This window comes from Carcharhinus amblyrhynchos, chromosome 1 (genome assembly GCF_965287045.1).
Source record: "Carcharhinus amblyrhynchos chromosome 1, sCarAmb.v2.hapA, whole genome shotgun sequence".
In the NCBI taxonomy this organism is placed as follows: Eukaryota; Metazoa; Chordata; class Chondrichthyes; order Carcharhiniformes; family Carcharhinidae; genus Carcharhinus; species Carcharhinus amblyrhynchos.
In genome coordinates this window covers 6,131,623-6,159,337 of record NC_137324.1, presented here as the reverse complement: position 1 = coordinate 6,159,337, position 27,715 = coordinate 6,131,623, and the positions used below count along the sequence as shown (strand labels likewise).

The window sequence follows — 27,715 nt, the reverse complement described above, 5'->3', positions numbered from 1 at the left end:
AGAATGTTCCCCATGGTGGGGGGAGCCCAGAATTAGGGGGCATAGTTTGAGGATAAGGGGGTAAACCTGTTAAAACGGAGGTGAGGAGAAATTTCTTCACCCAGAGGGTGGTGAATGTGTGGAATTTGCTCCCACCAGAAAGTAGTTGAGGCCAAAACCTTGTCTGATTTCTATAAGGAATTAGATATCGGTCTCAGGGCTAAAGGGATCAGGGGATGTGTGGGGGTGGGAATCAGGATATTGAATTTGATGATCAGCCATGGTCAAAGTGAATGGCAGGGCAGGCTCGGAGGGCCGAGTGGCCTCCTCCTGCTTCTGGTTTCTATGTTCTTGAGAAATATTGAAGAAGTTGGAAAAGAGAAGTGACAGGAGGGAAGGTGGGGGTGTAACCTGAGGGAGACTTCTAATAATCTGAAATATTTGATAGGTTACAGGCTGAGAGGGTAGTAAGGTTGTGGAATGCCCTGCCTGCAGCAGTTGTGGACTCGCCAACTTTAAGGGCCGTTCAGATGGTCAGTGGATAGGCATATGGATAACATTGGAATAGTTTAGGTTAGAGGGTCATTAGATTGGTTCCACTGGTCGGCGCAACATTGAGGGCCGAAGGGCCTGTACTGCGCTGTAATGTTCTATGTTCTAAAATGCTCCCATTGGTGGGAGGGCCCAGAATCAAGGACCATCGAGATAGGAGAGTCATTGATAAATCCAGTTTCCAGACTGCGGGGGGATGAAGAAGCTCACTGCCCAAGGAGAGTAGTGAAGAGTTGATATTGCTTTTATTCATTCCTGGGACATGGTCGCTGGCTGGGACCAGCATTTATTGCCCATCCCTAGTTGCCCTTGGAGGGCAGCTGAGAGTCAACCACATTGCTGTGGCTCTGGAGTCACATGTAGGCCAGACCGGGGTAAGGACGGCAGATTTCCTCCCCTAAAGGAGATTAGTGAACCAGATGGGTTTTTCCGACAATGGTTTAATGCTCATCAGTAGATTCTTAATTCCAGATATTTTTTATTGAGTTCAAATTCCACCACCTGCTGTGGTGGGATTTGAACCCGGGTCCCCAGAGCATTAGCCTGGGTCTCTGGATTACTTGTCCAATATTCACAGGGAAGCAGGATAAACACACAAGGGAGAAAGGATGAGGAGGAATTTCTTCAGCCAGAGAGTGGTGAATCTGAGGAACTCTTTGCCACAGGAGGCTGTGGAGGGCCAGGTAGGTCACTGAGTGTCTTTAAGACAGAGATAGGTAGGTTCCTGATTAATAAGGGGGTCAGGAGTTATGGGGAAAGGGCAGGAGAATGGGGATGAGAAAAATATCAGCCACGATTGATTGACAGAGCAGACTCGATGGGCCAATTCTGCTTTTATGTCTTATGGTCTTATAAAGGGACTGAAGGGTATGTGGATGGGGTGGGGTAAGGGGGGTGTTGGGAGGAGGCTCGTGTGGAGCAGAAACACTAGTAAGGAACAAATGGGCCGAACGGTCTGTTTGTGTGTTGCACAGTTAACCAACACAAGTCACTGACTCGATGGAGGCAAGATACTAAAGAGATTCTCTCACCTCCGAGAAACATCTGGGGCAGCAAGAGGAGACAATAAAACTGGCCTCAGTGCCGCAGTCCCATTGGCAGGGATAAGGACGGGGTCTGGGTAAGCCTCCTGTCAGCAGCAACGCAGCTGCCCACCCTGAGAGCTGAGATACTGCCCACACACAGTGACCATTGTAGGTGGGTCACAGAGGCCAGGGGTCACTGGCAGTGTGTTAGGGAGTGGGGAAGAGCAGTGTGGTGTACAGGGTGAAGGCACTGTACGTATTATACACAAACAAGCAGTGAGTAAGCTCTGCAGATACCCAGTATCACACTCAGATACTGTATTGTAAAAGTGATCACCTTTTAATATTAATACACAATATTACTGCAGTGTTAGAGCAATTAAACCCCAAAAAAATGTACAACCAGGAGGGAAAAAAACAACAGCCTCCACACAGAGTAACAGCAGTAAGGGCTCCACAACTGGATAACAGGAGGATTAGAGGGGTCAGTAACACAACCTGGGAATGAGGAACAGAGGGTAACAGATACTGGGAGTGAATAGTAGAGGATAATAGAGACTGAAAGTGAATAACAGAGAGTAACAGCCACTGGGAGTGAGTAACAGAGAATAATAGACACTGGGAATGAGTAACGAGGGTAATAGACACTGAAAGTGAGTAACAGAGAGTAACAGACAATGAAAGTGAATATCAGAGTAACAGACACTGGGATTGAGTAACAAAGGGTAATAGACAGTGGGAGTGAGTAAGAGAGTAATAGAGACTGGGAACGAGTAACAGAGAGTAACAGATACTGGGATTGAGTAACAAAGGGTAACAGACACTAGGAGTGAGAACAGAGAGTAATAGACAGTGTGAGTGAGTAACAGAGGGTAACAGACACTGGGAGTGAGTAATAGACACTGGGAGTGAGTAACAGAGAGTAACAGACACTGAGGGTGTGTAACAGACACTGGGATTGAGTATTAGAGGGTAACAGACACTGGGTGTGAGTAATAGAGGGTAATAGACACTGGGAGTGAGTAACAGAGAGTAACAGACACTGGGAGTGAGTAATAGAGGGCAATAGACAGTGGTAGTGAGTAATAGAGTAACAGACACTGGGGTTGAGTATTAGAGGGTAACAGATTTGGGATTATTTTCTCAGGTGTGTCACTGGCTGTTTATTCCGTTCTTTGTGTAAAAGCTCCCTCATTAGAATGGTTGTGTGTTGACTGTTACTATAGTATGAATGAGCCGTGTTGCCATTACTCCACGTGCTGCTGTCCTGTTTGTTTTCCTGCTGATTTGTGAGGGAGAACCCTCTCTCGCTGGCCTCACACAGCTGGTATATACCCTCACCCTGTCCTCACTGTTCTATCCCAGACAGGCCTCATTGTTCGGAATTCTCCGGGATAAATGGTCCCAAGAAGGAATCCAGTTAGTGAGACCCTCCCCCATGGAGGGGAAATCTGGTGAGTGGGATGTCCCTCTGTGGGAATAGACTGGAAGAGGCAGGAATTATGAACTCTAACCAGGAGATTGAGCTGTTTACCCTCCTGCAGCCCCTAATCCAGACTCGGGAAAACACAGAATGACTGAAGTTTCATTCATCTGATCCCCCCATCGGCCTCTGTCACTGCACACATCGCAAAGAGGTCAAACAATCCAAACTCTTAAACCCTATCTAAGTGTAAAAGTGAAGCACATGGGATTGGGGAGAGTGTGTCGAGATGGACAGAAAACTGGTCGGCACACAGGAAACAAAGAGTAGGAATAAGCAGGTCTTTTTCCGAGTGGTAGGCAGTGAGTAATAGGGTACTGGAGGGATCAGTGCTGGGACCCCAGCTACACAACATTTATTAATGATTTGGAAGAGAGAACTAAATGTATTATCTCCAGATTTGCAGATGATACAAAGTTGAGTTTAGAGGGTGAGCTGTGAGGAGGATACAGAGATGTTTCAGTCTGATTTGGACAGGCTGGGTGTGGCGGATACAGTATAATGTGGATAAATGTGCAGTGAAGGTTCACCAGGCTGATTCCTGGGATGGTGGGGGTGTCCAACGAGGAGAGAGTGAGGAAACTGGGTCTGTTTTTTTCTCAAGTTCAGGACAATGAGAGGTGATCACATTGAAACTTAGAAAATTCTTACAGTGTGGAACAGGGTAGATACAGAAAGGATGTTTCTCCTGGATAGAGGATCTAAACCAGGGACACTGTCTCACAGTGAGATGAGGAGGAATTTCTTCACTGAGAGGATGATAAATCTTTGGAATTCTCTACGGAGCAAGCTCAAAGGCCAGAATGGCCTCCTCCTGCTTCTACGTTCTATATTTCTAATCCCTCTCACCCAACCCCAACCAACCCTCCCCCCCACCCCCTCACTCAACAGACCAGCGAGAAAAGACATTACCTGAGGCTACTAATGTAACCAGCCCCATCAGGGCCTTTTGCAGCAGTTAGTGATCACTGGGCTACAGCGAGGCAAAGCTCCAGGCAGAGAACCAGAGAATATACACTATAACCGAGTGTGTACACCTCAGAGTACGCACCGTAACCCAGTGTATACACCTCAGAGTACGCACCGTAACCCAGTGTGTACACCTCAGAGTACGCACCGTAACCCAGTGTGTACACCTCAGAGTACGCACCGTAACCCGGTGTATACACCTCAGAGTACGCACCGTAACCCGGTGTATACACCTCAGAGTACGCACCGTAACCCGGTGTGTACACCTCAGAGTACGCACTGTAACCCAGTGTATACACCTCAGAGTACACACCGTAACCGGGTGTATACACCTCAGAGTACGCACCGTAACCCGGTGTATACACCTCAGAGTACGCACCGTAACCCGGTATGTACACCTCAGAGTACGCACCGTAACCGGGTGTATACACCTCAGAGTACGCACCATAACAAAGCGTGTATATCAATGTAGCAGGACACACAATTTCGATTGTAAACCTGCTTCTTGTCCAAGAACATTGGATTCTGTTGAGTTACTAACAGTAATTATTAGTTCATTAGACAACAGCAAATATTTCACCATCACCAGAATCACAACACAATGGAGCTCATGCATAAAACAGAGTCACATCGCACCCTTTAACCTCTTGTAGCTAGCAAATGCTATATCACACTCAATCTACACTGCCCCAAACAAACACTCCCAGGACAGGTACAGCTTGGGGTTAGATACAGAGTAAAGTTCCCTCTACACTGTCCCCCATCAAACACTCCCAGGACAGGTACAGCACGGGGTTAGATACAGAGTAAAGCTCCCTCTACACTGTCCCCATCAAACACTCCCAGGACAGGTACAGCACGGGGTTAGATACAGAGTAAAGCTCCCTCTACACTGTCCCCATCAAACACTCCCAGGACGGGTACAGCACGGGGTTAGATACAGAATAAAGCTCCCTCTACATTGTTCCCATCAAACACTCCCAGGACAGGTACAGCACGGGGTTAGATACAGAGTAAAGCTCCCTCTACACTGTCCCCCATCAAACACTCCCAGGACAGGTACAGCACGGGGTTAGATACAGAGTAAAGCTCCCTCTACACTGTCCCCCATCAAACACTCCCAGGACAGGTACAGCACGGGGTTAGATACAGAGTAAAGCTCCCTCTACACTGTCCCCATCAAACACTCCCAGGACAGGTACAGCACGGGGTTAGATACAGAGTAAAGCTCCCTCTACACTGTCCCCATCAAACACTCCCAGCACAGGTACAGCACAGGGTTAGATACAGAGTAAAGCTCCCTCTACACTGTCCCCATCAAACACTCCCAGGACAGGTACAGCATGGGGTTAGATACAGAGTAAAGCTCCCTCTACACTGTCCCCATCAAACACTCCCAGGACAGGTACAGCACGGGGTTAGATACAGAGTAAAGCTCCCTCTACACTGATGATCTCCCTATAGTTTGTGTTGGCTGATTGGTCAGGCACTGTTGTCTAAATCCTTGCTCTGCCCACCAGCTAGTTTTAAACTCCCTGTTCCTGCTTCATTTCTAATTCACCCACTCTCATTCCCCCCGAGGAGCTGAATATTGTGTTTGAATTATTGATGACTGTGGGAATGGTGAACTTTGTTAGGGGATTATGGTTAATCAGTGCAAGCAGATCTCTGGATCCGAATCCTCACTCTCTCTGCACCGAGCTCTCTGCTAATTCACTCCAGCTCTCACCCACCTCCCTTTCCCTCTGTCCCTGCCCCTACCCTGTCCCCATCTCCCCACCCTCTCCCCACCCCTTCCCTCTCCCCATTGCCCTCCCATTCCCAGTCCCCTTCCTGCACTGCCTCCCCCGTCACATCCCCGCTCTCTGTCCCCGTCTCCTTCACTTTAGTCCCATCCTCACCCCCTCTCCTACCCATACACTCCTCCTCGCCTCAATCATCCCCTTCCCTCCACTTTCCTAACCTCATCCTCCTCCCTTCCTCACCCTCCTCCTCCTCCCTTCCTCACCCTCCTCCCTCCCCCTCCTCCCACCCTCACCCTCCCTCACCCTCAACCTCCCTCACCCTCCTCCCACCCTCACCCTCCTCCTGACCCTTCACCTTCCTCCTGACCCCTCCATCACCTTCCACCCTCTGCCGCCCCCCCCCCACACTCCCTCTCGAATTCTCCCTCCAGTTCCTTCACCTCTCCTTCTCCCTCTACCTCATGCCTCTTTTCCTGTCACCCTGTGTTCATCTCTCTGCATTGCCCACCTCTATATTCTCTCTTCTCCTCTCTGCACCTTTCCTGCGGACAGTTCCTCCCTCTCCCTCCTTCCTTCCCACTCCAGATCTCTCCCTCACCTCACCTATACTTCCACCTCACTCTCCATCACATGCTCTGATATACAGTAATCATAAAACACTCTCTCTCACAGGCACACAGATACACACGCACTCACAGATATACACACAGGTACACACACACATACAGACACACACGGCACACACAAACACAAATATACACACATACACATACACAGATATACACACACACACACACGCACACATTTACTAACCACAATACACTCATACATACACACACGCACACACAGATATGCACTCATGCACACAGACACACACACACAAATACATATACACAGACACACGCACACACACCGACACACAGATATACACACGCGCACACACACACACACACACACACACACACACAAACTAACCACTGTGCCTTTAAGAAATTATTTTGTCGTGGTTCTGGTGAAGGGTGTGTAATAATGCAGCTTGGTCAAATGATGCCAAATCATCTGTAACCGGCAGTTGAGGTCATCCATTTTGGTAGGAATAACAGCAAAATGGACTATTATTTAAATGGTAAAAAATTGCAGCATGCTGCAGTGCAGAGGGATCTGGGTGTCCTTGTGCAGGAATCTCAAGGAGTTGGTTTGCAGGTACAGTGGGTAATTAAGAAGGCAAATGGAATTCTGTCCTTCATTGCTCGAGGGATGGAGTTTAAAAACAGCGAGGTTATGTTGCAGCTGTATAAGGTGCTGGTGAGGCCACACCTGGAGTATTGTGTACAGTTTTGGTCTCCTTACTTGAGAAAGGATATACTGGCACTGGAGGGGGTGCAGAGGAGATTCACTCGGATGATTCCGGAGTTGAGAGGGTTGGCTTATGAGGAGAGACTGAGTAGACTGGGGCTATACTCATTGGAATTCAGAAGAATGAGGGGAGATCTTATAGAAACATGTAAGTTTATCAAGGGAATGGATAAGATAGAAGCAGGGAAGTTGTTTCCACTGGCGGGTGAAACTAGAACTAGAGGGCATAGCCTCAAAATAAGGGGGAGCAGATTTAGGACTGAGTTGAGGAGGAACTTCTTCACATAAAGGGTTGTGAATCTGTGGAATTCCCTGCCCAGTGAAGCAGTTGAGGCTACCTCACTGAATGTTTTTAAGGCAAGGATAGATACATTTTTGAGCAGTAAAGGAATTAAGGGTTATGGTGAGCGGGTGGGTAAGTGGAACTGAGTCCACAAAAAGATCAGCCATGATCTTATTGAATGGCGGAGCAGGCTCGAGGGGCCAAACGGCCTACTCCTGCTCCTAGTTCTTATGTTCTCACAGGCTGAATTTGCAGGAGGTTAATTACCCCTAATTATTGGAGTGTTATTTTATTCTGAGCTAATGCTTTATTATTGTTATTCTTAAGAATTTTTCCCTGGGGTTTTGGAGTAGGGTTGATTACGTTGATTGAAGAGAAAATCCTGAATGGGGTGGAGCTAGGCTTACAGAGAGGAAAGGCAGGCAGTTGCTGTTTGAACTTGGGAAAGATCAGTAGCTCTTTCTCTTTCTCTCTGGAAATTGAAGTCTGGGGATCTGCAAGAAAATAGGTGTCCCTCTCCAGATAGATCTGCAAAAGGCAAGATGTATTTTCTCCCTCTCCCTCTGGAGTTCTGTTGTTTGAAGAGAGATCTTTCTCTGGAGGCTGCTATCTGAGGGTCAGAAGATGGGTGTCCCTCTGTATCCCTGTCCAGAGAGGTACAAGGCTGAAGGACTGGGAATTTAGCAAGCCTGTGTACCTTGCTAACTGTTTGTGAAGAGGAGTTCACATCTATCAGAAATATTGCTTAAATTGGAACTAATAGAACGAGGCTAGCAGTTAAGAATTATACCGAGTCACGTTTAGGTATTTCAATTGGTAAAAAGTGATGCCAATTCTTTTTGTTAGATTTTAGCTGTTGAATAAAGTTTGTCTGAATAAAAACTTCCTAGTGGATCAGTAGAATCACACAGGAATGGAACACCTTATGATCACACTAATGCCAAAATCAAGAACAGTAGCGGCCTAGTCCAATTTCATAATATACCTTGGAGTTTTTCATCTGGTCCCTAACAACATACACACACACACTCCCACAAACACAGACACACCACACAGACACACTCAAACACACACACACACTCAAACACACACACACACACTCAAACATACACACACACACTCAAACATACACACACACACTCAAACACATACACACACACACACACCACACAGACAGACACACACACACACTCCCACAAACACAGACATGTCACACAGACACACACATACACACACAAACACAGACACACCACACACACACTCCCACACGCACAGACATACACACACACTCACACCATACAGACATATCTACACACACACCCCGAGAGTCACATAAACACACACCCAGACAAACATACACACACACACACACTTACTCATACATTCACACACACACACACGCATAAACAGACTCATGCACACAGACACAGACACACACACACCCAGACTTACACACATACACGCACACACATACACACGCACACACATACACACGCAATATGGGTTATTGAACAGAAGTGCCTGACCGTGGTTTCAAAGCCCATATAGGGGACATTACAGCGAACGGCTGCATCCTCTGTGTGCCTGCAGTCGTCTTGCGTAATATTCTTGGCTGCACAATCCCAGATTGACTTTTCAAAGCCAGTACACTGCACCTCGTTGAGATAGATTGGGCCCATTCCTGCAAAAGTCAGCAGGGTTAGTCAGACCCACTCAGAGTGACACCAAACACAATGCACTGAAAGCCAAAACAAAACACCAGGAAAAAAATATTAACATACAGAGGGATCTGGGTGTACAGATCCACAGAAGGTAACACAGGCGGTCAAGGTGATCATGAAGGTATATGACATGTTTGCCTTCATCAGCCAGATCACTAACTACAAGAGTTGGGAAATCAAGTTGAAGCTATATAAAAACCTTGGTTAGGCTGCATTTGGAGTATCGCGTGTAGTTCTGGTCACCACACGACCAGAAGGACCTGGAAGCTTTGGAGAGAGTGCAAAGAAGGTTCACCAGGATGTTGCCTGGTCTCGAGGGTGTTCACTATGAGGAGAGGCTGGATAAACTAGGAATCTTTTCACTGGAAAGACAGAGGCTGGGAGGGGAGACCTGAGAGAGGTCTACAAATTGATGAGAGGCACACACAGGGGGGATAGTCAGAGGCTTTCTCCCAGGGTGCAAGTGTCAATTACAAGGGACACAGGTTCAAGGAGAGAGGGGGAAAGTTTAAGGGGAAGTTTTTAACGCAGAGAACGGTGGGTGACTGGAACGCGCTGCCAGAGGAGGTGATGGAAACAGGGACATGAGCAACATTTAAGAAGGCACATGAATAGGGAGTGTGTACAGGGATACGGACCAACCAAGGAGAGAAGATTTTTGTTTGGTTTAGTTAGAGCACCATATCAGCACAGGTTTGGAGGGCCGAAGGGCCCCTTACTGTACTGTTCTGTACTGTACTGTTCTTGGTTCTTCTTTATTTTCTAAACAGGGAGAGAATTCCAAAATCGGAAGCGCAAAGGGACTTGGGAATCTGAGTTCAGAATTCTCCGAATGTCAACTTTGCAGGTTGAGTTGGGAGTAACGAACGGAAATGCAATCTTGGCATTCACTTTGAGAGGACTAAAAACAGAAGCATTATAGGACAGAGGCTTTATAAATCTGTTCAGACCGGAGTCAGTGCTGCCAGTGCTCCGATATACCCCACACCCCTCACTGTAACACTCCGATATACCCCACACCCCTCACCGTAACACTCTGATATACCCCACACCCCTCACTGTAACACTCCGATATACCCCACACCCCTCACCGTAACACTCTGATATACCCCACACCCCTCACTGTAACACTCTGATATACCCCACACCCCTCACTGTAACACTCTGATATACCCCACACCCCTCACTGTAACACTCTGATATATCCCACACCCCTCACCGTAACACTCTGATATACCCCACACCCCTCACTGTAACACTCTGATATACCCCACACCCCTCACTGTAACACTCCGATATACCCCACACCCCTCACCGTAACACTCTGATATACCCCACACCCCTCACTGTAACACTCTGATATACCCCACACCCCTCACTGTAACACTCTGATATACCCCACACCCCTCACTGTAACACTCTGATATATCCCACACCCCTCACCGTAACACTCCGATATACCCCACACCCCTCACCGTAACACTCTGATATACCCCACACCCCTCACCGTAACACTCTGATATACCCCACACCCCTCACCGTAACACTCTGATATACCCCACACCCCTCACCGTAACACTCTGATATACCCCACACCCCTCACCGTAACACTCTGATATACCCCACACCCCTCACCGTAACACTCTGATATATCCCACACCCCTCACCGTAACACTCTGATATACCCCACACCCCTCACTGTAACACTCTGATATACCCCACACCCCTCACTGTAACACTCTGATATACCCCACACCCCTCACTGTAACACTCTCATATACCCCACACCCCTCACCGTAACACTCTGATATACCCCACACCCCTCACCGTAACACTCTGACATACCCCACACCCCTCACTGTAACACTCTGATATACCCCACACCCCTCACTGTAACACTCCGATATACCCCACACCCCTCACCGTAACACTCTGATACACCCCACACCCCTCACTGTAACACTCTGATATACCCCACACCCCTCACTGTAACACTTTGATATATCCCACACCCCTCACCGTAACACTCCGATATACCCCACACCCCCTCACTGTAACACTCTGATATATCCCACACCCCTCACCGTAACACTCTGATATATCCCACACCCCTCACTGTAACACTCCGATATACCCCACACCCCTCACTGTAACACTCTGATATATCCCACACCCCTCACCGTAACATAAGAACATAAGAACTAGGAGCAGGAGTAGGCCATCTAGCCCTTCGAGCCTGCCCCGCCATTCAATAAGATCATGGCTGATCTGTTGTGGCTCAGTTCCACTTTCCCGCCCTTTCCCCATAACCCTTAATCCCCTCTCTTATCAAGAACCCATCAACCCGCTCTTAAAAATATTTAGCGAGGCAGCCTCCACCACTTCAACGGGCAGAGAATTCCAGAGATTCACCACCCTTTGAGTGAAGAAGTTCCTCCTCAACTCCGTTCTAAACCGCCTCCCCTTTATCTTGAGGCTGTGCCCCCTAGTCCTACTGTCTTTTTTGAGCGGGAAGAGTCTCTCCACCTCTATCCTATCCATCCCATTCATCATCTTATACGTCTCAATGAGATCTCCCCTCATTCTTCTAAACTCTAACGAGTACAAGCCTAACACTCTGATATACCCCACACCCCTCACTGTAACACTGATATATCCTATGTTGCTCACTGTTGCACGCTGGAGTTGTTTAAGAGTTACTTAGACAGGCACATGAGTGGGTTGGAGATGGAAGGATATAGGAGATTGTTTTAAATAAGGTTCATTAGCATGGGGATGCCTCTGGTAATGTAAAAGGATGTGGAATGATACTAATGTTTTTCTCTTTTAATTCACAGGTTTTAAGTCGGTCCGCCTTGTTGTCCAATGAGGGGCATACACGCGATGGGTCGTACTAGGGCTGCTCTTGGATGTTCGAGAATAACCTAGTGCTTCATGTCGTTAGTGTGTGCTTAAACTGGACCAGATACTGGGCAACCAGACAGCTCAGTGACTATCACTGTTTGCTGTGCAGACACATGGATTTGGGCCGGTGTCTGTGGGAGTTTGCGCATTCTCCCCGTGATTGCGTGGGTTTTCTCCGGGTGCTCCGGTTTCCTCCCACACCCCAAAGATGTGCTATTAGGCTGATTGGAGGTAATAAATTGTCCCTAAATTAGCTTCCCTCAATGTGGAATGCCTTAAACAATAGATAAGGGTCATGGGTGGAGGGGGGACTGGTAATGTTAAAATGGTGGCGCGGGCTCGAAGGGCCAAAGGGCCTGTTTCCCAGGCTGTTTTTATTCTTTGTTCTTCTTTGCAATGTTTTGAGTTTAAATTAAATTAAGACCCTCACTGCCATTCCAAACATGTGAAATATCTCACAGACACATGTCCCCAGGTTTGAATCATATAGTAACCCTTCAGAAGTATTATTTAATCCAATATTACACTGCGGTTCTCTGCAATCTCACAGAATCCAACAGTGCAGGAGGAGGCCATTCAGCCCATCAAGTCTGCACTGAGCACAATCCCATCGAGGCCTCTCCATGTAATCCCAAGTATTTACATAAGAACATAAGAAATAGGAGCAGGAGTAGGCCATCTAGCCCTTCGAGCCTGCCCCGCCATTCAATAAGATCATGGCTGATCTGTCGCTGCTCAGTTCCACTTTCCCGCCCTCTCCCCATAACCCTTAATCCCCTCTCTTATCAAAAACCCATCAACCCGCGACTTAAAAATATTTAGCGAGGCAGCCTCCACCACTTCAACGGGCAGAGAATTCCAGAGATTCACCACCCTTTGAGTGAAGAAGTTCCTCCTCAACTCCGTTCTAAACCGCCCCCCCTTTATCTTGAGGCTGTGCCCCCTAGTCCTACTGTCCTTTCTGAGCGGGAAGAGTCTCTCCACCTCTATCCTATCCATCCCATTCATCATCTTATACGTCTCAATGAGATCTCCCCTCATTCTTCTAAACTCTAACGAGTACAAGCCTAATTTATTCAGCCTCTCCTCATAGTTCAACCCCCTCAACTCTGGTATCAGCCTAGTCTCTCTGATACTAGCAATCCACCTAACCTGCTCATCTTTGGACTGTTGGAGGAAACCAGGGCACCTGGAGGAAACCCATGCAGACACGGGGAGAACATGCAGACTCCACACAGGCAGTGACCCAAGGGCAGAATTGAACCTGGGTCCCTGGCGCTGTGAGGTAGCAGTGCTAACCACTGTGCCACCAGGCAACTCATTCCATTGCCTTCCCTACACTTACACTACACTTTATACTTCAGTGACCTGCCAGTGCTCTGGTATATTCAGGCATTGTGAAACAGGCTGGCAAAAATACAAATCTTTCCTTTTCTGCTCCGATGAGCACTCCGGACACAGATCCTGGCTCAGACACCGGCAGCCAACAATCATCCGAATCTGTGAATGGGAATCCTTCTTGAGTGATGACTAAGTAGGCAGCACTAAAACAATCTGCCAATGCGGGTGAGGTCCATGTCGGAAAAAGAATGAAATGAATTTTCCAGTCTTGGGACTGCAGCCAATGAAAGAGTTTGGTGCCAGCAGAGTGAGGTCTTTATAATAGACACACTCTCTGTCTGAACAGGAGGTTTAATGGAAGTTCAGCCAGGCTAGACATGGAGACATTCAAACAGGGGATAGGGCACTGTCTGCGGCAACTGAATCACAGTGGCTCAGTGAGGGTGTACACAGTCTGCAACACATGGAATATCGGGAATTGAATGGGAGTTATCACTGAGTCCAAGGGGATACGGCAGGTGAGGCAGGAGATCACAAAACTGAGAGCTCAGTATATGCCACACAATAACACTCTCAGTATATCCCACACTGTAACTCTCTCAGTATATCCCGCACTGTAACTCTCTCAGTATATCCCGCACTGTAACTCTCTCAGTATATCCCACACTATAACACTCTCTCAGTATATCCCACACTGTAACACTCTCTCAGTATATCCCACACTGTAACTCTCTCAGTATATCCCACACTGTAACACTCTCTCAGTATATCCCACACTGTAACGCTCTCTCAGTATATCCCACACTGTAACACTCTCTCAGTATATCCCACACTGTAACACTCTCTCAGTATATCCCACACTGTAACACTCTCTCAGTATATCCCACACTGTAACACTCTCAGTATATCCCACACTATAACACTCTCTCAGTATATCCCACACTGTAACACTCTCTCAGTATATCCCACACTGTAACACTCTCAGTATATCCCACACTATAACACTCTCTCAGTATATCCCACACTGTAACACTCTCAATATATCCTACACTGTAACTCTCTCAGTATATCCCACACTATAACTCGCTCAGTATATCCCACACTGTAACACACCCTCAGTCTATCCCACACTGTAACACTCTCTCAGTATATCCCACACTGTAACACGCTCAGTATATCCCACACTGTAACACGCTCAGTATATCCCACACTGTAACTCTCTCAGTATATCCCACACTGTAACTCTCTCAGTATATCCCACACTGTAACACTCAGTATATCCCACACTGTAACTCTCTCAGTATATCCCACACTGTAAATCTCTCAGTATATCCCACACTGTAACTCTCTTAGTATATCCCACACTGTAACTCTCTCAGTATATCCCACACTGTAACTCTCTCTCAGTATATCCCACACTGTAACACTCAGTATATCCCACACTGTAACTCTCGCAATATATCCCACACTGTAACATTCTCTCAGTATATCCCATACTATCTCAGTATATCCCACACTGTAACACTCTCTCAGTATATCCCACACTGCAACACTCTCTCAGTATATCCCACAGTGTAACTCTCTCAGTATATCCCATGCTATAACTCTCTCAGTATATCACACACTGTAACTCTCTCAGTATATCCCACACTATAACTCTCTCTCAGTATACCCCACACTGTAACACTCAGTATATCCCACACTGTAACACTCTCAGTATATCCCACACTGTAACTCTCTCAGTATATCCCATACTATCTCAGTATATCCCACACTGTAACACTCTCTCAGTATATCCCACACTGTAACTCTCTCTCAGTATATCCCACACTGTAACACTCTCAGTATATCCCACGCTGTAACTCTCTCACAGTATATCCCACACTGTAACACTCAGTATATCCCACACTGTAACACTCAGTATATCCCACACTGTAACACTCTCAGTATATCCCACACTGTAACACTCTCTCAGTATATCCCACACTGTAACACTCTCTCAGTATATCCCACAGTGTAACTCTCTCAGTATATCCCACGCTGTAACTCTCTCAATATATCCCACACTGTAACATTCTCTCAGTATATCCCACACTGTAACTCTCTCAGTATATCCCATACTGTAACACTCTCTCAGTATATAAGAACATAAGAACATAAGAAATAGGAGCAGGAGTAGGCCATCTGGCCCTTCGAGCCTGCCCCGCCATTCAATAAGATCATGGCTGATCTGTCGTGGCTCAGTTCCACTTTCCCGCCCTCTCCCCATAACCCTTAATCCCCTCTCTTATCAAAAACCCATCAACCCGCTTCTTAAAAATATTTAGCGAGGCAGCCTCCACCACTTCAACGGGCAGAGAATTCCAGAGATTCACCACCCTTTGAGTGAAGAAGTTCCTCCTCAACTCCGTTCTGAACCGCCCCCCCTTTATCTTGAGGCTGTGCCCCCTAGTCCTACTGTCTTTTTTGAGCGGGAAGAGTCTTTCCACCTCTATCCTATCCATCCCATTCATCATCTTATACGTCTCAATGAGATCTCCCCTCATTCTTCTAAACTCTAACGAGTACAAGCCCAGTTTATTCAGCCTCTCCTCATAGCTCAACCCCCTCAACTCCGGTATCAGCCTAGTAAACCTCCTCTGCACTCCCTCCAAGGCCAAAATATCCTTGCGCAGGTGCGGCGCCCAAAACTGCACACAGTACTCCAGCTGCGGCCTCACCAATGCCCTATACAGCTGCAGCAAGACCTCCCTACTTTTATATTCAATCCCCCTCGCTATGAAGGCCAGCATCCCATTCGCCTTCCTGACCACCTGCTGCACCTGCAGGCTGGGTTTTTGCGACTCATGCACAAGGACCCCGAGGTCCCTCTGCACCGTCGCCTGCTGCAGTTTTTCGCCCCGTAAGTAATAGTCCTTCCTACCATTCTTCCTACCAAAGTGGACCACCTCACACTTGCCAACATTAAATTCCATTTGCCATTTCCTGGCCCATTCGCCCAGCCTATCTAGATCCTTCTGCAGACTCTCCACACCCTCCGCACAATTTGCCTTTCCCCCAATCTTGGTGTCATCAGCAAATTTCGACACCCTACACTCGGTTCCCTCCTCCAGATCATCTATATCATCTATATCCCACACTGTAACACTCTCTCAGTATATCCCACACTGTAACTCTCTCTCAGTATATCCCACACTGTAACTCTCTCTCAGTATATCCCACACTGTAACTCTCTCTCAGTATATCCCACACTGTAACTCTCTCTCAGTATATCCCACACTGTAACTCTCTCTCAGTATATCCCACACTGTAACTCTCTCAGTATATCCCACGCTGTAACACTCTCAGTATATCCCACGCTGTAACTCTCTCACAGTATATCCCACACTGTAACACTCAGTATATCCCACACTGTAACACTCTCAGTATATCCCACACTGTAACACTCTCTCAGTATATCCCACACTGTAACACTCTCTCAGTATATCCCACACTGTAACACTCTCTCAGTATATCCCACACTGTAACACTCTCTCAGTATATCCCACAGTGTAACTCTCTCAGTATATCCCACGCTGTAACTCTCTCAATATATCCCACACTGTAACATTCTCTCAGTATATCCCACACTGTAACACTCTCTCAGTATATCACATACTATCTCAGTATATCCCACACTGTAACTCTCTCTCAGTATATCCCACACTGTAACTCTCTCTCAGTATATCCCACACTGTAACTCTCTCAGTATATCCCACACTGTAACACTCTCTCAGTATATCCCACACTGTAACACTCTCTCAGTATATCCCACACTGTAACACACTCTCAGTATATCCCACACTGTAACACTCTCTCAGTATATCCCACACTGTAACTCTCTCTCAGTATATCCCACACTGTAACTCTCTCTCAGTATATCCCACACTGTAACTCTCTCTCAGTATATCCCACACTGTAACTCTCTCTCAGTATATCCCACACTGTAACTCTCAGTATATCCCACACTGTAACTCTCTCAGTATATCCCACACTGTAACTCTCTCAGTATATCCCACACTGTAACTCTCTCAGTATATCCCACACTGTAACTCTCTCTCAGTATATCCCACACTGTAACTCTCTCAGTATATCCCACACTGTAACATTCTCTCAGTATATCCTACACTGTAACACTCTCTCAGTATATCCCACACTGTAACACTCCCTCAGTATATCCCACACTGTAACACTCTCTCAATATATCCCACACTGTAACTCTCTCTCAGTATATCCCACACTGTAACTCTCTCAGTATATCCCACACTGTAACTCTCTCACAGTATATCCCACACTGTAACACTCAGTATATCCCACACTGTAACACTCTCAGTATATCCCATACTATCTCAGTATATCCCACACTGTAACACTCTCTCAGTATATCCCACACTGTAACTCTCTCTCAGTATATCCCACACTGTAACTCTCTCTCAGTATATCCCACACTGTAACTCTCTCTCAGTATATCCCACACTGTAACTCTCTCAGTATATCCCACACTGTAACTCTCTCAGTATATCCCACACTGTAACTCTCTCAGTATATCCCACACTGTAACTCTCTCAGTATATCCCACACTGTAACTCTCTCTCAGTATATCCCACACTGTAACTCTCTCTCAGTATATCCCACACTGTAACTCTCTCAGTATATCCCACACTGTAACATTCTCTCAGTATATCCTACACTGTAACACTCTCTCAGTATATCCCACACTGTAACACTCTCTCAGTATATCCCACACTGTAACACTCTCTCAGTATATCCCACACTGTAACTCTCTCTCAGTATATCCCACACTGTAACACTCTCAGTATATCCCACGCTGTAACACTCTCAGTATATCCCACGCTGTAACACTCTCACAGTATATCCCACACTGTAACACTCAGTATATCCCACACTGTAACTCTCTCAGTATATCCCACACTGTAACACTCTCTCAGTATATCCCACACTGTAACACTCTCTCAGTATATCCCACACTGTAACACTCTCTCAGTATATCCCACAGTGTAACTCTCTCAGTATATCCCACGCTGTAACTCTCTCAATATATCCCATACTATCTCAGTATATCCCACACTGTAACACTCTCTCAGTATATCCCACACTGTAACTCTCTCTCAGTATATCCCACACTGTAACTCTCTCAGTATATCCCACACTGTAACTCTCTCTCAGTATATCCCACACTGTAACTCTCTCTCAGTATATCCCACACTATAACTCTCTCTCAGTATATCCCACACTGTAACACTCTCTCAGTATATCCCACACTGTAACACTCTCTCAGTATATCCCACACTGTAACTCTCTCTCAGTATATCCCACACTGTAACACTCTCAGAATATCCCACGCTGTAACTCTCTCACAGTATATCCCACACTGTAACACTCAGTATATCCCACACTGTAACTCTCTCAGTATATCCCACACTGTAACACTCTCTCAGTATATCCCACAGTGTAACTCTCTCTCAGTATATCCCACACTGTAACTCTCTCTCAGTATATCCCACACTGTAACTCTCTCTCAGTATATCCCACACTGTAACTCTCTCTCAGTATATCCCACACTGTAACTCTCTCAGTATATCCCACACTGTAACTCTCTCAGTATATCCCACACTGTAACATTCTCTCAGTATATCCCACACTGTAACTCTCTCAGTATATCCCACACTGTAACTCTCTTAGTATATCCTACACTGTAACATTCTCTCAGTATATCCTACACTGTAACACTCTCTCAGTATATCCCACACTGTAACACTCTCTCAGTATATCCCACACTGTAACACTCTCTCAGTATATCCCACACTGTAACACTCTCTCAGTATATCCCACACTGTAACTCTCTCAATATATCCCACACTGTAACACTCTCTCAGTATATCCCACACTGTAACACTCTCTCAGTATATCCCACACTGTAACACTCTCTCAGTATATCCCACACTGTAACTCTCTCAATATATCCCACACTGTAACACTCTCTCAGTATATCCCACACTGTAACTGTTTCTCAGTATATCCCACACTGTAACTGTTTCTCAGTATATCCCAAAGTGTAACTCTCTCAGTATACCCCACACTGTAACACTCTCTCAGTATATCCCACACTGTAACTCTCTCTCAGTATATCCCACACTGTAACTCTCTCAGTATATCCCACACTGTAACACTCTCTCAGTATATCCCACACTGTAACACTCTCTCAGTATATCCCACACTGTAACTGTTTCTCAGTATATCCCATTATAATTCTCTCAGTATATCCCACACTGTAACTGTTTCTCAGTATATCCCAAAGTGTAACTCTCTCAGTATACCCCACACTGTAACACTCTCTCAGTATATCCCACACTGTAACACTCTCTCAGTATACCCCACACTGTAACTCTCTCAGTATATCCCACAGTGTAACACTCTCAGTATATCCCACACTGTAACACTCTCAGTATATCCCACACTGTAACTCTCTCTCAGTATATCCCACACTGTAACACTCTCAGTATATCCCACACTGTAACACTCAGTATATCCCACACTGTAACACTCTCTCAGTATATCCCACACTGTAACACTCTCTCAGTATATCCCACACTGTAACTCTCTCAATATATCATACATTGTAACACTCTCTCAGTATATCCCACACTGTAACTCTCTCAGTATATCCCACACTGTAACACTCTCTCAGTATATCCCACTCTGTAACACTCTCTCAGTATATCCCACACTGTAACACTCTCTCAGTATATCCCACACTGTAACACTCTCTCAGTATATCCCACACTGTAACACTCTCAGTATATCCCACACTGTAACTCTCTCAGTATATCCCACACTGTAACTCTCTCAATATATCATACATTGTAACACTCTCTCAGTATATCCCACACTGTAACACTCTCTCAGTATATCCCACACTGTAACACTCTCTCAGTATATCCCACACTGTAACACTCTCTCAGTATATCCCACACTGTAACTCTCTCAATATATCATACATTGTAACACTCTCTCAGTATATCCCACACTGTAACTCTCTCAGTATATCCCACACTGTAACACTCTCTCAGTATATCCCACTCTGTAACACTCTCTCAGTATATCCCACACTGTAACACTCTCTCAGTATATCCCACACTGTAACACTCTCAGTATATCCCACACTGTAACTCTCTCAGTATATCCCACACTGTAACACTCTCTCAATATATCCCACTCTGTAACACTCTCTCAATATATCCCACACTGTAACTCTCTCAATATATTTCACTCTGTAACACTCTCTCAGTATATCCCACACTGTAACTCTCTCAGTATATTCTACACTTAACTCTCTCAGTATATCTCATTTCCCCCGTTGCCCCTCTCTTCCATTGTTCCATCTTTCCCATTGCCCCCTTTCCCATTGCCCCCTCACCCATTGCCCCTTCTCCCCCATTGTCCCCTCTCCCCCATCGCCTCCTCTCACCCATTGCTCCATCTCTCCCATCATCTCCTCTCCCCCATTTCCCCTCTCTCCCATTGCCCCTTCTCCCCCATTGTCCCCTCACCCCCATTGCCCCCTCTCCCAATCGCCCCTTCTGCCCTATTGTTCTTCTGCCCTTTTGCTCACCTTTTCCCATGCGCGCCCCAGTCAGGGCCTCCTTGGCGCTGCCAAACCCGAGCTCGCGACAGACCACGCTGGCAGACTGGGCATTCCAACGGTCGTCACAGATGGTGCCCCACTCATCGCCTTTCAGGATTTCCACTCGACCCTCTCCAATCTTGGCGCCCGCCTTCAGTCGCACAAACAGCTGTACCCAGGGTGGGTATGGGGAAGAGAAAGGAACATCAGCGAGATCGGAGCTGCTGCCACACGGGGGCACAAGGTGTGAGGAGGGCTAGGTTGGCATGAAAAGTGGGCGAGCAAGGCTCGCTCTACCAGCAATAACTGAACCTCCTGTTGTACCCTGAGAACGTGTGCTGGACTGTCTCCCTGGCCAATTGGAGAGGGGGTGGGGGGGGTTTAGCGAGGGAGCGGAGACTGAGGTAGGTGAGGAAATGAGGAGAGGCTTGTCACTAAAACCATCCCATCCACCTCCATCCCCCCCTCCACACCCTGTCTCTGCCTCATCCCAGGTTGGGTTTTACCAGGGTCACCAGCTCCTGACCTCATCACAACCTTGGTTCAAACATGGACAAAAGAACTGAATTCCAGAGGTGAGGTGAGAGTGACAGCCCTTAACATCAAGGCTGCATTCGACTGAGTGTGGCACCAAGGAATCAGGGTGAACTCTCCACTGGTTGGAGGCATACCTGGTACAAAGGAAGGTGGTCGTGGTTGTGGAGGTTCAGACACCTCAGCTCTTGGACATCGCTGCAGGAGTCCCTCAGGTTAGTGTCCTAGACCCAACAATCTTCAGCTGAAAGGATGGCACAGTGGGTTAGCACTGCTGCTTCACAGCTCCACGGTCCTGGGTTCGATTCCTGGCTTGGGTCACTGTCTGCGTGGAGTTTGCACATTCTCCTCATGTCTGTGTGGGTTTGCTCTGGTTTTCATAGAAATTTACAGCTCAGAAACAGGCCTTTTGGCCCTTCTTGTCTGTGCTGAACCATTTTTTGCCTAGTCCCACTGACTGTACTTGAACCATATCCCTCCACACCCCACTCATCCATTGACCTGTCCAAGTTTTTCTTAAATGTTAAAAGTGAACCCGCATTTACCACTTTATCCGGCAGCTCATTCCACACTCCCACCACTCTCTGTGTGAAGAATCCCCCCCCCTAATATTCCCTTTAAACTTTTCTCCTTTCACCCTTAACCCAAACCCTCTGGTTTTTTTCTCCCCTAGCCTCAGTGGAAAAAAGCCTGCTTGCATTCACTCTATCTATACCCATCAAAATCTTATACACCTCTATCAAATCTCCCCTCATTCTTCTACACTCCAGGGAATAAAGTCCTAACCTGTTCAATCTCTCTCTGTAACTCAGCTTCTCAAGTCCCAGCAACATCCTCGTGAACTTTCTCTGCACTCTTTCAACATTATTTACATCCTTCCTGTAACTAGGTGACCAAAATCTGCACACAATACTCTAAATTCAGCCTCACCAATGCCTTATACAACCTTACCATAACACTCCAACTTTTATATTCGATACTCCGATTTATAAAGGCCAATGTTCCAAAAGCACTCTTTACGACCCTATCCACCTGTGACGCCACTTTTAGGGAATTCTGTACCTGTATTCCCAGATCCCTCTGTTCAACTGCACTCTTTCCTCCCACAGTCCAAAGATGTGTGGGTTAGGTTGATTGGCCATGCTTAGAAATTGCCCCTTAGTGTCCAGGGAGGTGTAGGTTAGAGGGATTAGTGGGTATAATATGTAGGGATATGGGGGTAGGGCCTGGGTGGGATTGTGTTCAGTGCAGACTCGATGGGCCGAAGGGCCTCTGTCTGCACTGTAGGGTTCTAAAGTTTAAATTTTATTTATTCATGTCACAAAGTCAGCTTACATTAACACTGCAATGGAGTTACTGTGAAAATCCCCTAGTCACCACATTCCGGAGCCTGTTCAGTTCAACACACCTGACCAGCAGGTCTTTCAGACTGTGGGAGGAAACTGGAACACCCGGAGGAAACCCACGCAGACACGGGGAGAATGTGCAGACTGCATACAGACAGTGACCCGAGGCTGGAATTGCACTCAGGCCCTTGGTGCTGTGAGGCAGCAGTGCTGACCACTGTGTCACCATGCTGACCTGAGCTGATTCAATGACCTTCCCTCCATCATAAGGTCAGAGGTGGGGATGTTCGCCGATGTTTACACAATGTTCAGCATCATTCACGATTCCCCAGATACTGAAACAGCCCGTGTCCAAATACAACAAGATCTGGACAATATCCAGGTTTGGGCTGATAAGTGACAGTAACATTCACCCCACACACACACCGGGCAATGACCATCTGGGAGACTGAGGAACGGGCAGGCTGGGGGAGGGGCGGGCTGGGGGAGGGGCGGACTGGGGGAGGGGGGAGACTGGGGGAGGGGGGAGACTGGGGGAGGGGGGAGACTGGGGGAGGGGGGAGACTGGGGGAGGGGGGAGACTGGGGGAGGGGGGAGACTGGGGGAGGGGGGAGACTGGGGGAGGGGGGAGACTGGGGGAGGGGGGAGACTGGGGGAGGGGGGAGACTGGGGGAGGGGGGAGACTGGGGGAGGGGCGGACTGGGGGAGGGGGGAGACTGGGGGAGGGGGGAGACTGGGGGAGGGGCGGACTGGGGGAGGGGCGAGACTGGGGGAGGGGGGAGACTGGGGGAGGGGGGAGACTGGGGGAGGGGGGAGACTGGGGGAGGGGGGAGACTGGGGGAGGGGGCGGACTGGGGGAGGGGGCGGACTGGGGGAGGGGGCGGACTGGGGGAGGGGGGGACTGGGGGAGGGGGGAGACTGGGGGAGGGGGGAGACTGGGGGAGGGGCGGACTGGGGGAGGGGCGAGACTGGGGGAGGGGGGAGACTGGGGGAGGGGGGAGACTGGGGGAGGGGGGGGAGACTGGGGGAGGGGGAGGAGACTGGGGGAGGGGGGAGACTGGGGGAGGGGGGAGACTGGGGGAGGGGGGAGACTGGGGGAGGGGGGAGACTGGGGGAGGGGGGAGACTGGGGAGGGGGGAGACTGGGGAGGGGGGAGACTGGGGGAGGGGGAGACTGGGGGAGGGGGGAGACTGGGGGAGGGGGGGACTGGGGGAGGGGGGGGACTGGGGGAGGGGGGGACTGGGGGAGGGGCGGGGGCGGACTGGGGGGGGGGGGACTGGGGGAGGGGGGGGACTGGGGGAGGGGGAGACTGGGGGAGGGGCGGACTGGGGGAGGGGCGGACTGGGGGAGGGGGGACTGGGGGAGGGGCGGAACTGGGGGAGGGGCGGACTGGGGGGAGGGGCGGACTGGGGAGGGGCGGACTGGGGGAGGGAGGGAGAGACTACAGGGGAGGGATTAAGGAAGGGCTCGACTGCAGTAGAGTGAGGCTGAGGGAGGGTAGGCTGAGAGCAGGAGAGACTGAGAGAGTGTGAGAGTTCCTCTGCAGGGACCTGTGTGAGAAGTGTGTCTATGAGTGGCAGTACAGATGAGGGTTGAGGGATGGGAGGGAGTCAATGAGGCCAATCCCTGATACAGGAAGTTGAACAATGATGTGGAGGTGCTGGTGATGGACTGGGGTGGGCAGAGTAAGTGGGCAGAGTAAGAACTCTCACAAACACCAGGTTAAAGTCCAACAGGTTTATTTGGAATCAGAGCTTTGGGAACTCTGCTCCAGAAGGATCACCTGATGAAGGAGCAGCGCTCCGAAAGCTCGTGATTACAAATAAACCTGTTGGACTTTAACCTGGTGTTTGTGAGAGTTGTTAAACTATCAGTTGAACCTGTAAGCTCAGGGGATAGACTGGAGGGTCCGATCTCCCACTCCCCCCTTTACACTGCACTCCCCTCCCCCTTCCATCCCACCCCCTCTCCCGTTGCCCCTCTCGCTCACCTCCGCCTGCTTTGTCCGTTTGCGAGCCTTGCTGAACAGGGGGCCGGGGACACAGCTGACGGCAGCTGGCATCCCTCCGTGGCACCGGCTTGTGCTGTTTCCTTTCACCAGCTCAAACTGGCAGAGGGAGAAGTGGGCCTCAGTCCCCGCACAGGCCACCGAGTGCACCCGGTACCTCGACTGTCGCCTCTCAGACACCATCCTGGAAGGAAGAGAGATTGGTGACGGAACCTGAGTGATTGTAGGTATGAATGAGGGAGAGAGACTCCTCCCGCTCAGAAAGGACAGCAGGACGAGAGGGCACAGCCTTAAGATAAGGGAGGGCGGTTTAGAACGGAGTTGAGGAGGAACTTCTTCACTCAAAGGGTGGTGAATCTCTGGAATTCTCTGCCCGTTGAAGTGGTGGAGGCTGCCTCGCTAAATATATTTAAGTCACGGGTAGATAGGTTTTTGACAGACAAGGTGATTAAGGGTTACGGGGCGAAAGCAGGAAAGTAGAACTGATCCACTTCAGATCAGCCATGATCTTATCGAATGGTGGGGCAGGCTCGAAGGGCTAGATGGCCTACTCCTGCTCCTATTTCTTATGTTCTTATGATAGGTCACCAGTTCAAATATTAACAGGGAGGTGATGGCCTAGTGGTATTATTGCTGGACTTTAATCCAGAAACTCAGCTCATGTTCTGCAGGCCCGGATTCGAATCCCACCATGGCAGGTGAACATAGAACATAGAAAAACTACAGCACAAACAGGCCCTTCGGCCCACAAGTTGCGCCGATCATATCCCTACCTACTAGGCTTACCTATAACCCTCAGTCCTATTAAGTCCCACGTACTCATCCAAAAGTCTGTTCAAAAACCCTAACAAATCTGCCTATCGAAAGATGGTGAAATTTGAATACAATAAAAAAAATCTGGAATTAAGAATCTACTGATGAGCATGAAACCATTGTCGGAAAAACCCATCTGGGTCACTAATCTCCTTTAGGGGAGGAAATCTGCCGTCCTTACCCGGTCTGGCCAATGTGTGACTACAGAGCCACAGCAATGTGGTTGATTCTCAACTGCCCTCCAAGGGCAACTAGGGATGGGCAATAAATGCTGGACCCAGCCAGTGACACACATGTCCCACAGGTGAATAAAAAAAGGCAAAGTGCGAAGCCAGCAGATAACTCATGGACTTTGTGTTGAAAGACAGCACAGTCAGTGCCAGAGTGTCATCAACACCCAACTCAAACAACCTTCCCGTCCACTGACAGATTAAAGCAGCAGAGACAGCAGTTCCGTTCCGTATGGAAGCTCAGTAATGTTCAGACCACACTCACAATAGGCATCGTTGCTGGTAATTCAGAAAGGTCACCAACATCCCGCAACCCAACCTTCCTGTGTCAAAAATCAGCAAAGTGTGACCCACTGTCCCAGGGTGTGTGACCCACTGTCCCAGGCTGTGTGACCCACTGTCCCAGGGTGTGTGACCCACTGCCCCAGGGTGTGACCCACTGCCCCAGGGTGTGTGACCCACTGTCCCAGGGTGTGACCCACTGTCCCAGGGTGTGTGACCCACTGCCCCAGGGTGTGTGACCCACTGTCCCAGGGTGTGACCCACTGTCCCAGGGTGTGTGACCCACTGTCCCAGGGTGTGACCCACTGTCCCAGGGTGTGTGACCCACTGTCCCAGGGTGTGTGACCCACTGTCCCAGGGTGTGTGACCCACTGTCCCAAGGTGTGTGACCCACTGTCCCAGGGTGTGTGACCCACTGTCCCAGAGTGTGTGACCCACTGTCCCAAGGTGTGTGACCCACTGTCCCAGGCTGTGTGACCCACTGTCCCAGGGTGTGACCCACTGTCCCAGGGTGTGTGACCCACTGCCCCAGGGTGTGTGACCCACTGTGCCAGGGTGTGTGACCCACTGTCCCAGGGTGTGTGACCCACTGTCCCAGGGTGTGTGACCCACTGTCCCAGGGTGTGTGACCCACTGTCCCAGGGTGTGTGACCCACTGTCCCAGGGTGTGTGACCCACTGTCCCAGGGTGTGTGACCCACTGTCCCAGGGTGTGTGACCCACTGTCCCAGAGTGTGTGACCCACTGTCCCAGGGTGTGACCCACTGCCCCAGGGTGTGTGACCCACTGTCCCAGGGTGTGTGACCCACTGTCCCAGAGTGTGTGACCCACTGTCCCAGAGTGTGTGACCCACTGTCCCAGGGTGTGACCCACTGTCCCAGGGTGTGACCCACTGCCCCAGGGTGTGTGACCCACTGTCCCAGAGTGTGTGACCCACTGTCCCAGAGTGTGTGACCCACTGTCCCAGAGTGTGTGACCCACTGTCTCAGGGTGTGTGACCCACTGTCCCAGGGTGTGACCCACTGTCCCAGAGGCCGGGCTGGTCTGAGCAGGAGCCTCAGAGATCACCTCACCCTGAATATTGCTGCTGGAATGAGCTTCCACACAGTGTCCCACCCATCACTGACATGGTCACGAGCAGGGTGCAGTCACCACAGTTCAGGTGTGGCCCAGTGATGGAAGTACATGGGCTTTAGCACCTTCTGTATTTCAGTGGGAATGTCAGGATCCTGGCTGGAATGCTCAGGCTAGGGATTGGAGCATTAGAGTTATACACGTCATGGAAACTTGTCCATTCCGTCCCAGTCTATTTAAAACCCCAAAGCTAATCCCAATTGCCTGGGTTTGCCCCATATCCCTCCATACCCATCTTATCCACGTAACTATCTAAATGCCTTCTAAAAGATAAAATTGTACCCGCCTCCACTACTACCTCTGGCAGCTTGTTCCAGACACTCACCA

The 27,715-nt window shown here is 48.8% G+C and overlaps 1 protein-coding gene across 2 annotated transcripts in view; it reads right to left on the bottom strand.

The window, feature by feature from the left end:
• loxl3a (lysyl oxidase-like 3a) overlaps positions 1-25,113 on the bottom strand; it is a 54,253-nt gene extending 29,140 nt beyond the window's left edge. For both annotated transcript variants that reach the window (XM_080191116.1, XM_080190934.1), the window contains exons 1-3: positions 24,913-25,113; positions 21,031-21,211; positions 8,919-9,073 (exon numbers count right to left, since the gene is read on the bottom strand). In XM_080191116.1, the coding sequence (XP_080047242.1) occupies positions 8,919-9,073; positions 21,031-21,211; positions 24,913-25,113 (537 nt within the window). The remainder of the gene's footprint in view (positions 1-8,918; positions 9,074-21,030; positions 21,212-24,912) is intronic.
• Between the last annotated feature and the right edge of the window lie 2,602 nt (positions 25,114-27,715).